The 14,302-nt window shown below is 38.5% G+C and overlaps 1 protein-coding gene across 1 annotated transcript in view; it reads right to left on the bottom strand.

The window, feature by feature from the left end:
• Positions 1-14,302, bottom strand: part of LRRC9 (leucine rich repeat containing 9) — a 112,744-nt gene that overhangs the window by 84,111 nt on the left and 14,331 nt on the right. Inside the window, exon 7 of the mRNA XM_070469426.1 lies at positions 12,129-12,311. Coding sequence (XP_070325527.1) covers positions 12,129-12,311 — 183 coding nt within the window. The remainder of the gene's footprint in view (positions 1-12,128; positions 12,312-14,302) is intronic.

Here is a 14,302-nt window from a genome sequence, read left to right as displayed (position 1 = left end):
TAGACGACCAGAGAACTAACCCTCAGTTCAGTTCAGTTCAGTTCAGTCACTCAGTTGTGTTCAACTCTTTGTGACTCCATGGACTGAAGCAGGCCAGGCTTCCCTGTCCATCACCAGCTCCTGGAGTTTACTCAAACTCATGTCCATTGAGTCGGTGATGCCATCCAACCATCTCATCCTCTGTCGTCCCCTTCTCCTCCCGCCTTCAATCTTTACCAGCATCAGGGTCTTTTCTAATGAGTCAGCTCTTCCCATCAGGTGGCCAAAGTACTGAAGTTTCAGCTTCAGCATCAGTCCTTCCAATGAATATTCAGGACTGATTTCTTTTAGGATGGACTGGTTTGATCTCCTTGCTGTCCAAGGGACTCTCAAGAGTCTTCTCCAACACCACACTTCAAAAGCATCAATCCTTCAGCACTCAGCTTTCTTTATAGTCCAACTCTCACATCCATACGTGACTACTGGAAATACCAAAGCTTTGACTAGATGGACCTTTGTTGCCAAAGTAATGTCTCTGCTTTTTAATATGCTGTCTAGGTTAGTCAAAACTTTTCTTCTAAGGAGCAAGCATCTTTTAATATCATGACTGCAGTCACCATCTGCAGTGATTCTGGAGCTCCCAAAAAATAGTCTGTCACTCTTTCCATTGTTTCCTGATCTATTTGCCATGAAGTGATGGGACCAGATGCCATGATGTTAGTTTTCTGAATGTTGAGTTTTAAGCCTACTTTTTTCACTCTCCTCTTTCCCTTTCATCAAGGGGTTCTTTAGTTCTTCTTCGCTTTCTGCCATAAGGGTGGTGCCATCTACATATCTGAGGTTATTGATATTTCTCCAGGCAATTTTGATTCCAGCTTGTGCTTCATCCAGTCCAGCATTTCTCATGAGGTACTCTGCATATAAGTTAAAGAAGCAGGGTGACAATATACAGCCTTGACGTACTCCTTTCCCTATTTGGAACCAGTCTGTTGTTCCATGTCCAGAATTTTCCAGTTTGTTGTGATCCACACAGTCAAAGGATTTGGCATAGTCAATAAAGCAGAAGTAGATGTTTTTCTGGAACTCTCTTGCTTTTTCGATGATCCAACGGATGTTGGCAATTTGATTTCTGGTTCCACTGCCTTTTCTAAATCCAGCTTGAATCTGGAAGTTCATGGTTCATGTACTGTTGAAGCCTGGCTTGGAGAATTTTGAGCATTACTTTGCTAGTGGAACTAACCCTAGGGAGTATCAAATAGTGAGAACTCACACAAAGGAAACCACTTGAATACAAGACCTGGCATCACCCAACCACCAGTAGCACCCTGTGCAGGACACCTCATCTAAACAACAAACAAAACAAAAATACAAATGCAATCGTCAGCATTTTACCAGTAGTCATGTATGGATGTAAGAGTTGGACTATAAAGAAAGCTGAGCACTGAAGAATTGATGGTTTTGAACTGTGGTGTTGGAGAAGACTCTTGAGAGTCCCTTGGACAGCAAGGAGATCCAGCCAGTCCATCCTAAAGGAAATCAGTACTGAATATTCATTGGAAGGACTGATGCTGAAGCTGAAACTTCAATACTTTGGCCACCTGATGCAAAGAACTGACTCATTAGAAAAGACCCTGATGCTGGGGAAGATTGAAGGCAGGAGGAGAAGGGGCGGACATGATGAGGTGGTTGGATGGCATCACCTACTTGATGGATATGAGTTTGAGTAAGCTCCAGGAGTTGGTGATGGACAGGGAAGCCTTGCGTGCTGCAGTCCTGGGGTCACAAAGAGTAGACATGACTGAGCAACTGAACTGAACTGAACTGAATCATCAGCAGACAGGATTACCACCTCAGTCAGCCTTGCCCATAAGAGGAAAAACAAACAAACAAAAACTCAGCACAAATCTCACCCTATATGAAGCTTACACAAACCACTGGACCAATCTTAGAAGGGCAAAAACCAAAAGGAAGAAAGAATTCAACCTTGAAGTCTGGGAAAAGGAGACCTCAAACACAGTAAGTTAAAAAAAAAAGTGAAAAGGCAGAGAAAAACTATACAAATGAAGAAACAAACTAGAAACACAGAAGTCCAAATAAATGAACAGGAAATAGGCAAACTACCTGAAAAAGAAGTCAGAATAATGATAGTAAAGATGATCAAAAACCTTGAAAATAGAATGGAGAAAATGCAGGAATCAATTAACAAAGACCTAAAAGAATTAAAGAATAAACATACAGAGACAACACAATTACTGAAATTAAAAATACCCTAGAAGGAATCAATAGCAGAATATCTGAAGAAGAAGAATAAATCACTGAGCTGGAAGATAAAATGATGGAAATAACTTCTGAAGAGTAGAAGAAAGTAAGAAAAATGAAAAGAATTGAGGATAGTCTCAGAGATTTCTGGGACAATATAAACACACCAACATTCAAATTATAGGGGTCCCAGAAGAAGAAGAGAAAAAGAAAGGGTATAAGAAAATTTTTGAAGAGATTATAGTTGAACATTTCCCCAACATGGAAAAGGAAATAGCCAATCAAGTCCAAGAGGCACAAAGAATCCCATACAGGATAAACCCAAGGAGAAACATGCCAAGACACATACTAATCAAACCAACAAACTAAACACAAAGAAAGAATATTAAAAGCAGCAAGGGAGAAGCAGCAAGTAACGTACAAGGGAAACCACATATGCTTAACAGCTGATCTTTCAGCAGAAACTCTGCAGGTCAGAAGGGAATGGCAGGATGTACTTAAATTACTGAAAGGGAAAAATCTACAACCAAGATTACTGTACCTGGCAAGGATCTCATTCAAAATTGATGGGGAAATAAAAAGCTTTTCAGACAAGCAAAAGTTAAGAGAATTCAGTACCACCAAACCAGCTTTACAACAAATGTTAAAGGGACTTACATAGTTTAGAAATACAAGAGAAGAAAAAAGATCTACAAAATCAACCCCAAACAATTAAGAAAATGGCAATAGGAACATATATATCAATAGTTACTTTAAATGTAAATGAGTTAAACGCTCCAACCAAAAGACACAGAGTGGCTGAATGGATACAATAACAAGACCCATACATATGCTGTCTAAAAGAAACCCACTTCAGACCTAAAGACACATATAGACTGTAAGTGAGAGGATGGAAAAATATATTCCATGCATAAGGGAAGCAAAAGAAAGCTGGAGTAGCAATCCTCATATCAGACAAAATAGACCTTAAAATAAAGATTACAAGAGATAAGGAAGGACACTACATAATGATAAGGAATCAATCCAAGAGGAAGGCATAATTGTAAATATCTATGCACCCAACATAGAAGTACCTCAATACATAAGACAAACACTAACAGACATAAAGGAAAAATTGACAGTAACACAATAATAGTAGGAGACTTTAACACCCCACTCACACCAATGGACAGATCACCAAAACATAAAATTAGTAAGGAAACACAAGTCTTAAATGATACATTACATGAAATGGATCTCACTGATATCTTCAAGACATTCCATCCAAATGCAGAAGAATACACCTTCTTCTCAAGTGCACATGGAACATTCTCCAGGATAGACCACATCTTGGGTCACAAATCAAACCTCAGTAAATTCAAGAAAACTGAAATCATATCAAGCATCTTCTCTGACCACAATGCTATGAGACTAGACATCAATTACAAGAAAAAAAAAAACTGTAAGAAACACAAACACATGGAGATTAAACAACACATTTTAAATAACCAACAGGTTACTGAAGAAATCAAAAGGGAAATCAAAGAATTTCTAGAAGCAAATGACAATGAAAAGACAACAATTCAAAACCTATCAGTTCAGTTCAGTTCAGTTCACTCAGTCATGTCCAACTCTTTGTGACCCCATGGACTGCATCACGCCAGGCTGCCCTGTTCATCACCAGCTCCCAGAGTTTACTCAAACTCATGTCCATTGGGTCAGTGATGCTAATCAACCATCTCAGCCTCTTTGATTCCCTTCTCCCCCTGCCTTCAATCTTTACTGGCATCAGGATCTTTTCTAGTGAGTCAGTTCTTTGCAACAGATGGCCAAATTACTGAAGTTTCAGCTTCAACATCAGTCCTTCCAATGAATATTTAGGACTGATTTCCTTTAGGATGGACTGGTTGGATCTCCTTGCAGTCCAAAGGGACTCTCAAGAGTCTTCTCCAGTACCACAGTTCAAAAGCATCAATTCTTCTCAGCACTCAGCTCTCTTCATAGTCTAATTCTCACATCCATACATGACAAGTGGAAAAACCATAGTTTGACTAGATGGACCTTTGTTGGCAAAGTAATATCTCTGCTTTTTAATATGTTGTCTAGGTTGGTCATAACTTTTCTTCCAAGGAGCAAACGTATTTTAATTTCATGGCTTCAGTCACCATCTGAAATAATTTTTGAGCTCCAAAAAATAAAGTCAGCCACTGTTTCCACTGTTTCCCCATCTATTTTCCATGAAGTGATGGGACCAGATGCCATGATCTTAGTTTTCTGAATGCTGAGTTTTAGGCCTACTTTTTTACTCTCCTCTATCACTTTCATCCAGAGGCTCTTTAGTTCTTCTTCTCTTTCTGCCATAAGGGTGGTGTCATCTGCATATCTGAGGTTATTGATATTTCTCCCAGCAGTCTTGATTCCAGCTTGTGCTTCATCCAGCCCAGCATGTCTCATGATGTACTCTGCATATAAGTTAAATAAGCAGGGTGACAGTATACAGCCTTGACATATCCCTTTCCCGATTTGGAATCAGTCTGTTTTTCCATGTCCAGTTCTAACTGTTGCTTCCTGTCAAAACCTATGGGATGCAGGAAAAGCAGTTCTAAGAGGGAAGTTTATAGCAATACCTCAAGAAACAAGAAAAACATCGAATAGACAATATAACTTTACACCTAAAACAACTGGAAAAAGCAGCAAAAAAAAAAAATTAGTAGAAGGAAACAAACATAAAGATCTGAGCAGAAATAAATGAAAAAGAAATGAAAGAAACAATAGTAAAGATTAATAAAACTAAAAGCTGGTTCTTTGAGAAGATAAATGAAATTGACAAACCTTTAGCCAGACTCATCAAGAAAAAAAGAGAGAAGAATCAAATCAACGAAATCAGAAATGAAAAAGGAGAGGTTACAACAGAAAATGCAGAAATACAAAGGATTATAAGAGACTGTTATGAACAACTATATGGCAATAAAATGGATAGCCTGGAAGAAACGGACAGATTCTTAGAAAAGTTCAGTCTTCCAAGAGTGAACCAGGAAGAAACAGAAATTATGAACAACCCAATTACAAGCACTGAAATTGAAGCTGTGATCAAAAGTCTCCCAAAACACAAAAGCCCAGGACCAGATGGCTTCACAGGAAAACTCAATCAAACATTTAGAGAAGAGCTAATGCTTATCCTTCAAAGTGAAAGTTGCTCAGTTGTGTCTGACTCTTTGCAACCCCATGGATTATACAGTCCATGGAATTCTCCAGGCCAGAATACTGGTGGGTAGCCTTTCCCTTCTCCAGGGGATCTTCCCAACCCAGGGATCAAACCCAGATCTCCCAGATTGCAAGCAGATTCTTTACTAGCTGAGCCAAAAGGGGAGCCCAAAGTTAATACCACCATTATCGTGTCCAACTCTTTGTGACCCCATGGACGTCCATGGAATTGTCTAGGCCAAAATACTGAAGTGGGTAGCCTTTCCCTTCTTCAGGGGACCTTCCCAATCCAGGGATCAAACCCAAGTCTCCCACATTGCAGGTGGATTCTTTACCAGTTGAACCACAAGGTAAAACTCTTTCAAAAATTTTCAAGAAAAAACTTTAAAAAAATTGCAGAGGAAGGAACACTTCCAAACTAATTCTATGAGGCCATCATCACCCTGATACCAAAACCAGACAAAGACAACACAAAAAAAGAAAACTACAGGCCAATATCAGTGATAAACACAGATGCAAAAATCCTCAACAAGATCTTAGCAAGCAGAATTCAGCAACACATCAAAAAGCTCATACACCATGATCAGTTCAGTTCAGTCGCTCAGTCATGTCCAACTCTTTGCGACCCCATAAACCACAGCACGCCAGGCCTCCCTGTCCATCACCAACTCCCATAGTCCACCCAAACCCATGTCCATTGGGTGGGTGATGCCATCCAACCATCTCATCCTCTGTCATCCCCTTATTCTCCTGCCTTCAATCTTTCCCAGCATCAAGGTCTTTTCAAATCAGTCAGCTCTTTGCATCAGGTGGCCAAAGTATTGGAGTTTCAGCTTCAACATCAGTCCTTCCAATGAACACCCAGGACTGATCTCCTTTAGGATGGACTAGTTGGATCTCCTTGCAGTCCAAGGGACTCTCAAGAGTCTACTCCAACACCACAGTTCAAAAGCATCAATTCTTTGGTGCGCAGCTTTCTTTATAGTCCAACTCTTACATCCATACATGACCATTGGAAAAATAGTAGCCTTGACTAGACGGACCTTTGTTGGCAAAGTAATGTCTCTGCTTTTTAACATGCTGTCTAGGTTGGTCATAATTTCCTTCCAAGGAGTAAGCATCTTCTAATTTCATGGCTGCAATCACCATCTGCAGTGATTCTGGAGCCCAGAAAAACAAAGTCAGCCACTGTTTCCACTGTTTCCCCATCTATTTGCCATGATCAAGTTGGGTTTATTTCAGGGATGCAAGGATTCTTCAACATATGCAAATCAATTAATGTGATACACCATATTAACAAATTGAAAGATAAAAACCATATGATCATCTCAATAGATGCAGAAAGAGCCTTTGACAAAATTCAGCACCCATTTATGATTAAAACTTCAAAAAACGTGCATAGAAGAAACCTACCTCAACATAGTAAAGGCCATATATGATAAGCCAATAGCAAACATTATTCTCAATGGTGAAAAACTGCAAGCATTCCCCCTAAGATCAGGAAAAAGATAAGGGTGTCCACTTTCACCATTATTATTTAACATAGTTCGGGAAATCCTTGCTACAGCAATCAGAGAAGAAAAAGAAATAAAAGGAATCCAGATCAGAAAAGAAGAAGTAAAGTTCTCACTGCTTGCAGATGACATGATACTGTACATAGAAAACCCTAAAGATAGTATCAGAAAATTACTAGAGCTAATCAGTGAATTTAGCAAAGTTGCAGGATACAAAATCAATACACAGAAATCACTTGCATTTCTATATACTAACAATGAAAAATCAGAAAGAAAAATTAAGGAATCAATCCCATTCACCACTGCAACAAAAAGAATTAAATATCTAGGAATAAATTTACCTAAGGAGAGAAAACAACTGAACACAGAAAATTGTAAAACACTGATGAAAGAAATCAAAGATGACATAAACAGATGGGAGTGATATTCCATGTTCCTGGGTAGGAAGAATCAATACTGTGAAAATGACTGTACTACCAAATGCAATCTGCAGATTCAGTGCAATGCCTATCAAATTACCAACAGCACTTTTTATAGAACTACAACAAAAAATTTCAAAATTCATATGGAAACAATAAAGACCGCAAATAGCCAAAGAAGTCTTAAGAAAGCAGAATGAAGCTAGAGGAATCTACCTTCCTGACTTCAGATTATACTACAAAGCTACAGTCATCAAGACAGTATGGTACTAGCACAAAAACAGAAATATAGACCAATGGAACAAGATAGAAAGCCCAGAAATAAACCCATGCACCGATGGGTACCTTATTTTTTACAAAGGAGACAAGAACATACAATGGGGCAAAGACAGCCTCTTCAATAAATGGTGCTGGGAAAACTGGACAGCTACATGTAAAAGAATGAAATTAGAACACTTCCTAACACCATACACAAAGATAAACTCAAAATGGATTAATGACCTAAATGTAAGGCCAGAAACTATAAAACTCTTTGAGGAAAACATAGGCAGAACACTTGATGACATAAATCAAAGCAAGATCCTCTATGACCCACCTCCTAGAATAATGGAAATAAAAACAAAAGTAAACAAGTGGGACCTGATTAAATGTAAAAGCTTTTGCACAGCAAAGGAAATAAGCAAAACAACCCTCAGAATGGGATAAAATGACAGTAAATAAAACAACTGACAAAGGATCAATTTCCAAAATATACAAGCAGCTCATACAACTCAATACCAGAAAAACAAACAACCCAATCAAAAAGTGGGAAAAAGACCTAAACAGACATTTCTCCAAAGAAGACATACAGATGGCTAACAAACACATGAAAAGATGCTCAACATCACTCATCATCAGAGAAATGCAATTCAAAATTACAATGAGATATCACCTCAAACTAGTTGGAATGGCCATCATCAAAAAGTCTACAAACAATAAATGCTGAAGAGGGTGTGGAGAAAAGGGAACTCTCTTGCTCTGTTTGTGGGAATGTAAACTGATAGAGCCACTATGGAAGACAGTATGGAGATTCCTTAAAAAACTAGGAATAAAACCACCATATGACTCAGCAATCCCACTCCTAGGCATATACCCTGAGGAAAACAAAATTGAAAAAGACACATGTATCCCATTGCTCACTACAGCACTATTTACAATAGCTAGAACATGAAAGCATCCTAGATGTCTATTGACAGATGAATGGATAAAGAAGTTGTGGTACATATACACAATGGAATATTACTCAGCCATAAAAAGGAATACATTTGAGTCAGTTCTGATGAGGTGGACGAATATCGAACCTATTATACAGAGTGAAGTGAGTCAGAAAAAGAAAGATAAATATAGTATTCTAACACATATATACGGAATCTAGAAGAATAGTACTGAAGAACTTATTTACAGGGAGCAGTGGACAAACAGACATAGAGAATAGACTTATGGACATGGGGAAGAGGGGAGGAGAGGGTGAGATGAATGGAAAGAGTAACATGGAAACTTAAATTACCATATGTAAAATAGAGAGCCAATGGGAATTTTCTATATGGCTCAGGAAACTAACAGGGGCTCTGTATCAACCTAGAGGGGTGGGATGGAGAGTGAGATAGGAGGGAGGTTCAAACAGGAGGGGATATATATATACCTATGACTTATTCATGTTGAGGTTTGACAAAAAACAACAAAATTCCATAAAGCAATTATCCTTCAGTTAAAAAATAAATTAAAAAAAAGAAAAGAATACAAAAAAGAAATACACAAAGTAAATGGTGCTTATGAGTTATACTAGTAAAAAGAACTAGCTGAGAAGAAAATAAACAAATAAACTAGCTGGTTTTAACTGTTTACCTGAAATAATGAAGAGACTTCTTTTTATCAGGAAATCTGTACTTCAGATAAGTTGGAAGGCTGTATACTGTTATTGGATTTATTGAGTAGAGAGTGGATAGTCAAGATCCCGACAGAATTATTTGGCATAAAAGATGGAATGGAAACAAATATATGCATGCTGAAAAAGCAAAATAATTCCCTTTCCCACACATACTATGAAATTCTGAAACTGAAATCATTTAATTCTTGTGCAAAAAATAAGGCATTCATAAAAGTGGAGAGTTTAAGAGTGGGGAAAGCTGTTTTGTGTGATGATTAGCAGATAAAAATTCCTAACCAAGAAGAGCTTGTTTCTTGGGTGCCACTGAGGAAAAAAAAAAGTCATTAACTAAGGAAATGGCAAATGGTGCTTTTTTTTTTTTTTTTTTTTTTGCCTACAAGTAGCAAATAAAGTCAGGACCTACCTACCCAAGTGACACACTTCCCCATCCACACCATGCCCTCGGTGATTCGTCCGGTCCTCAGCTTGGTAATATCCTTCTGTTTTCAATTCTCATATTTATATCTTCAACCTGGGCAACTCTCTTAAATAGACTCATATCTATCTCAGATGTTCAAAAGATTATTCAAGCCTTCTGTGCTTAAAATTAAACTGTGATTCTTCCTTCTAAATATACTCTTCCCATACTCTTCCTCATCTCATCAAATAGCAGCTCCTTTTCCTTCAGTTGCTTGGGCCAGTTGCTTGGAATTATTCTCTACTTTCTTCTCCTACACTTTAAATTCTATCAGCAAATCCAGATGGGTTCCATGTTCTAACTACTACCACTATTTGATTACTTTTTACTACCTTCTCTATAGTGTCCTGTATCAAACCATCAACATCTCTCATCCAAGTTTCTGGAACCTAACTGGTCTCTCTGCTTTCACCTTTTCCCTCGAATCCTCTATTCTTAATTCATTATCCAAAAAAAGATCCCTTTGCATCTCCGGTGGCTCAGGCAGTAAAGAATCTGTCTGTAGTGTGGAAGACCAGGGTTTGATCCCTGGGTTGGGATGATCCCCTGGAGAAAGGAATGGCTACCCACTCCAGTATTCTTGCCTGGAGAATTTCATGACGGGCTACAGTCCATGAGGTCACAGAGTCGGACATGACTGAGTGACTAATACTTTAAAACATAAGGCATCTCGTTTCATCTCCTCTCAAAATTTTCCAGTGGCCTCACATCACTTAAAGTAAAAGCCAAAGTTCTTATCCCATTCTTCAATCTCACATGGTTTCCCCCTACCGCCCCCGCCACTCCCATATTCATCTCTCTCTCCTCTTTATTTACTCAGCTCCAGTCAGACTAGCCTCCTTGTTGTTCTTAAAATACGAGAGGCATGCTCCTGCTTAAGGCCTTTGTTCTTGCTGATCCCTGAAGAGCTTGCCCCCTTACTTCCTCAGTTCTCTCCTCAAATGTTGCCTAAATAAATCATTTCCCAACAATTCTATATAAAAGAGCCAACAGCCCTTCTGCTGTGCTTACCAACAATCTTGTTTCCTTCACCCTGTTGTTCTCCATAGCATTTATCACCATCTGACATACTAGTTTTTTACTCATTTAGTCTTTATTATCTGTCTTCTCTCACTAGAATGTAAACTCCATATGGAAGCAGGGGTTTTATCTATTTTGGTCATTTTATTCCTAGTGCCCTGAACTGTGTCTCAATGTCTAATAGGCATTAAATATTTGTTAGATAAATTAATCAGACAAGTAGTTTAGTGAAGCGCATTCACCCTGCTCACCTTTTAGAAAGTGTGTGATTAAAAAACACAGAGATGATAATGGAAATTTCAAAAATATGGTTGTTACTGCAAAGTTTTGTAATTATTTTTGACTTAACACTGTTAGAGAAGACATTCCTACCTGACCCTCCAAAGACTCTGAACCTCTGCTAGTAGACAATAACTCTCTAGCCCTTTGCTCAATATTACAAGACAGCTCACTTCTTAGACTGGAATGGGAGAAAAGATAATCTCAGTTTTGAAAAGAAGAGAGGAAAGAAGGGAACTTGAGAATAAATCCTCAGGCTAACAAGAGAAGAGAAACAAGATAAATGGGTAAAGACATTCTTCATCTATGTTGAGACAATGGATGAACCACAAGGAAAGAATGGAAGGGCTTTATGTGGGGGCATCCACATGCTTGGCACATTCTAGATACTCATAAAGTGTTTATTGAATGGTTAACTAAATGAACAAATGGGACTCAATGGACTGGAAGGAGAAGTAGAAATATGTGGAAAGAATATTAATAAACATGGTAAATTCCTATGAACTCTATTCTCAAATTACAAAGCCTTTAGTACCATGTCAAAGTAACCCCTTTACTGGGAGATTCACCATCAGTGACAGCCCAGGAAAAGCTCTCTTCAAGATTTTGGACATCTTCAAGATTTTGGCAGTGTGGATGGATCCACTTATACTTACAGAGAACCCCAAACCATCTTTAATTAGATTAAAATCTACCTAATCCTGGTAGCCATGTTGGTATTTTCTAATTTTGATATATAATATTTCAAATGAGAGGAAGTTACTTGTTTCATTTCTACTTTGTTTAGATTTTATTAATTTTCGTATATTCTTAGCACTGATGATAATTTTTCAGATTTTCTTCTTTAAGCTTTATATAAGTTATAAATGTTTTTCTATTATTTTACCTTCTAGTACTGTCATCAAAATTGAGGTTCTAGTACTAATATTATTATTATTTATATGCATTTATGTGAAATATCCAGCTCACTGGGCAGAAGTAGAATTGGTAACAACACTGACAAAATAATACTACCTACCACATGTTGACATAGCCAGAAAGAAGCAGTTAATTAAACTTAAGTCACAGATACCTGATTGGGATACACTTACATCTGCCAGTTCCTTGATCTGCTTTGGTGACACATCAATCGTATCAAGTCTTTGAAGGCAAGGCAAATGATATAACACATGTGTGGAATAATTACACAGCAGACAAACTGGATTGGTTTTATACTGAGGATCATTCAGACATAAATCCTTTAAGTGACGTAGCCTGGTTAAGTTAGTAAGGTCCTAGAACAGTAACAAACTAATTTCAACTGTCCATTTCTAAAAAAGGCATTTGAATTCTTAAGACCACCCATAATTTAATTAATGCATTTTAATTATGTACCTTAATATGTCAAAGTGATTTAGATGAATAAATGTTATTCTCTAGTGAAAAAGATGCTAAATACTTGAAAAATGGATCAATAATTAAACAGCAGACTCTGTTTCCATGCGTTTTAAATGTAGAAGGCCAAAGAGTATTTACTAAATCATGTATTCCACATGAAATCTTGGAGCCCATTTATTCCTTCAGACCTCATTCCCTCTCTGCATAGCCCCTTTGCTAACAACTGCCCAGCAGTAACAAGGGTGCAGGTCTCCTACAAGCTTCATCAAACTCCCCACACTGACCACCACTCACTCTTTTCCTCAGCCTCCAGCTCTGTCATTATCACCAAAGACTATGGCACCTCTGTTCTATCATAATTACCACTGAACTCCTGAGTTTTAGGTTTTCTTTTGGTTTGAGGTTTTTTGTTTCTATAAATTCCATTTCTGCCTATTAAGGGCAACTGAAATCTAGCTTTCTCCTGAGGCCCTCATTTTCCTCACAGACTCTGGAAGGGTAGGGGTTGGTAATGTAATTACATCTTTTACCTTGAAGTTACAATCATTGTTTACACCTTCCTTTACTTGGCATCTGGCCTTTGGTTAACTCTTGTGTTTTGTCTCTTCTATTTGTGAAAGTTGCTCAGTCGTGTCCGACTCTTTGCAACCCCATGGACTATATAGTCCATGGAGTTCTCCAAGCCAGAATACTGAATGGGTAGCCTTTCCCTTCTCCAGGGGATCTTCCCAACCCAGGGATTGAACCCAGGTCAATCCGCCCACATTGCAGGCAGATTCTTTACCAGCTGAGCCACAAGGGAAGCCCTTCTATAAATAGAAGTCTCTTCTATTTATCCTGACATTTTACGTTTTAGCCATACTGAACAACCTGAAGTTTCAGAATGGGCCAGACCCTTTTTTATCTTAAGACATTTACTCATGCTTCTGCCTTTGAATGGACTGAAATCTGCCCCAATTTTATATCTTAATCTGTCAATATCCAAACTAGGTATCATTTTTTTAGGACCTTGTTTCATCCCCCAGGCTTGGGTTTTATGATCCTCCTATGAAATTGCTTAGCCACTGTCCTTACCTTTGTGAAAGAATTTATCACACCTTATTGCCAATTACCCACAAGTTATAGACCAAGGGTATGCCCTTGGTCCAGGCTTCCCCTGTGGCTCAGCAGGTAAAGAATCCATCTGCAATGCAGGAGACACAGGAGATGTGGGTTCAATCCCTGGGTCGGGAAGATCCCTTGGAGGAGGGCATAGCAACCCACTTCAGTACTCTTGTCGGGAAAATTGGATGTGACCGAGCTTCTCAGATAGCACTACACTAGAATCCGCCTCGTAAAGAATCCGCCTGTCAGTGCAAGAGACATAAGATATATACGTTCAATCCCTGGGTCGGGAAGATCCCCTGGAGGGAGAAATGGCAACCCACTCCAGTATTCTTGTCTGGAGAATCCCATGGACAGAGGAGCCTGGCGGGCTATGGTCCATATGGTCACAGAGTCAAACATGACTGAAGCGACTTAGCACACACACACTAGCACAGCATATAGCACATGTCCTTGGTACACAAGCTAAGAATGGTGATTATATTTTTTAACTTGGGGAAAAATAAAGAAGAATGTGCAACACAGGCCATATGTAGCCCACAAAGCCTGAATTATTTTACCTGGTCTTTATAGAAAAAGTTTGGCAACTCCTGAGATAAACTCTTTAAGAGCAGACTTTGTGTCCTATTAACATTGCATTCCCAGCACTAAGCATTTAGAACACAGCAGACACTAAATAAATAACATGGATTGAACTGAATGCTTATTACTTTCCACCAATCTTTAAGACATCCTCACATCTTTCTCGATAACAATATTACTAGGGTAATATATAGGTAATATT

The sequence above is a fragment of the Odocoileus virginianus genome, chromosome 6 (genome assembly GCF_023699985.2).
Source record: "Odocoileus virginianus isolate 20LAN1187 ecotype Illinois chromosome 6, Ovbor_1.2, whole genome shotgun sequence".
In the NCBI taxonomy this organism is placed as follows: Eukaryota; Metazoa; Chordata; class Mammalia; order Artiodactyla; family Cervidae; genus Odocoileus; species Odocoileus virginianus.
This window is presented reverse-complemented; position numbering and strand designations above follow the sequence as displayed.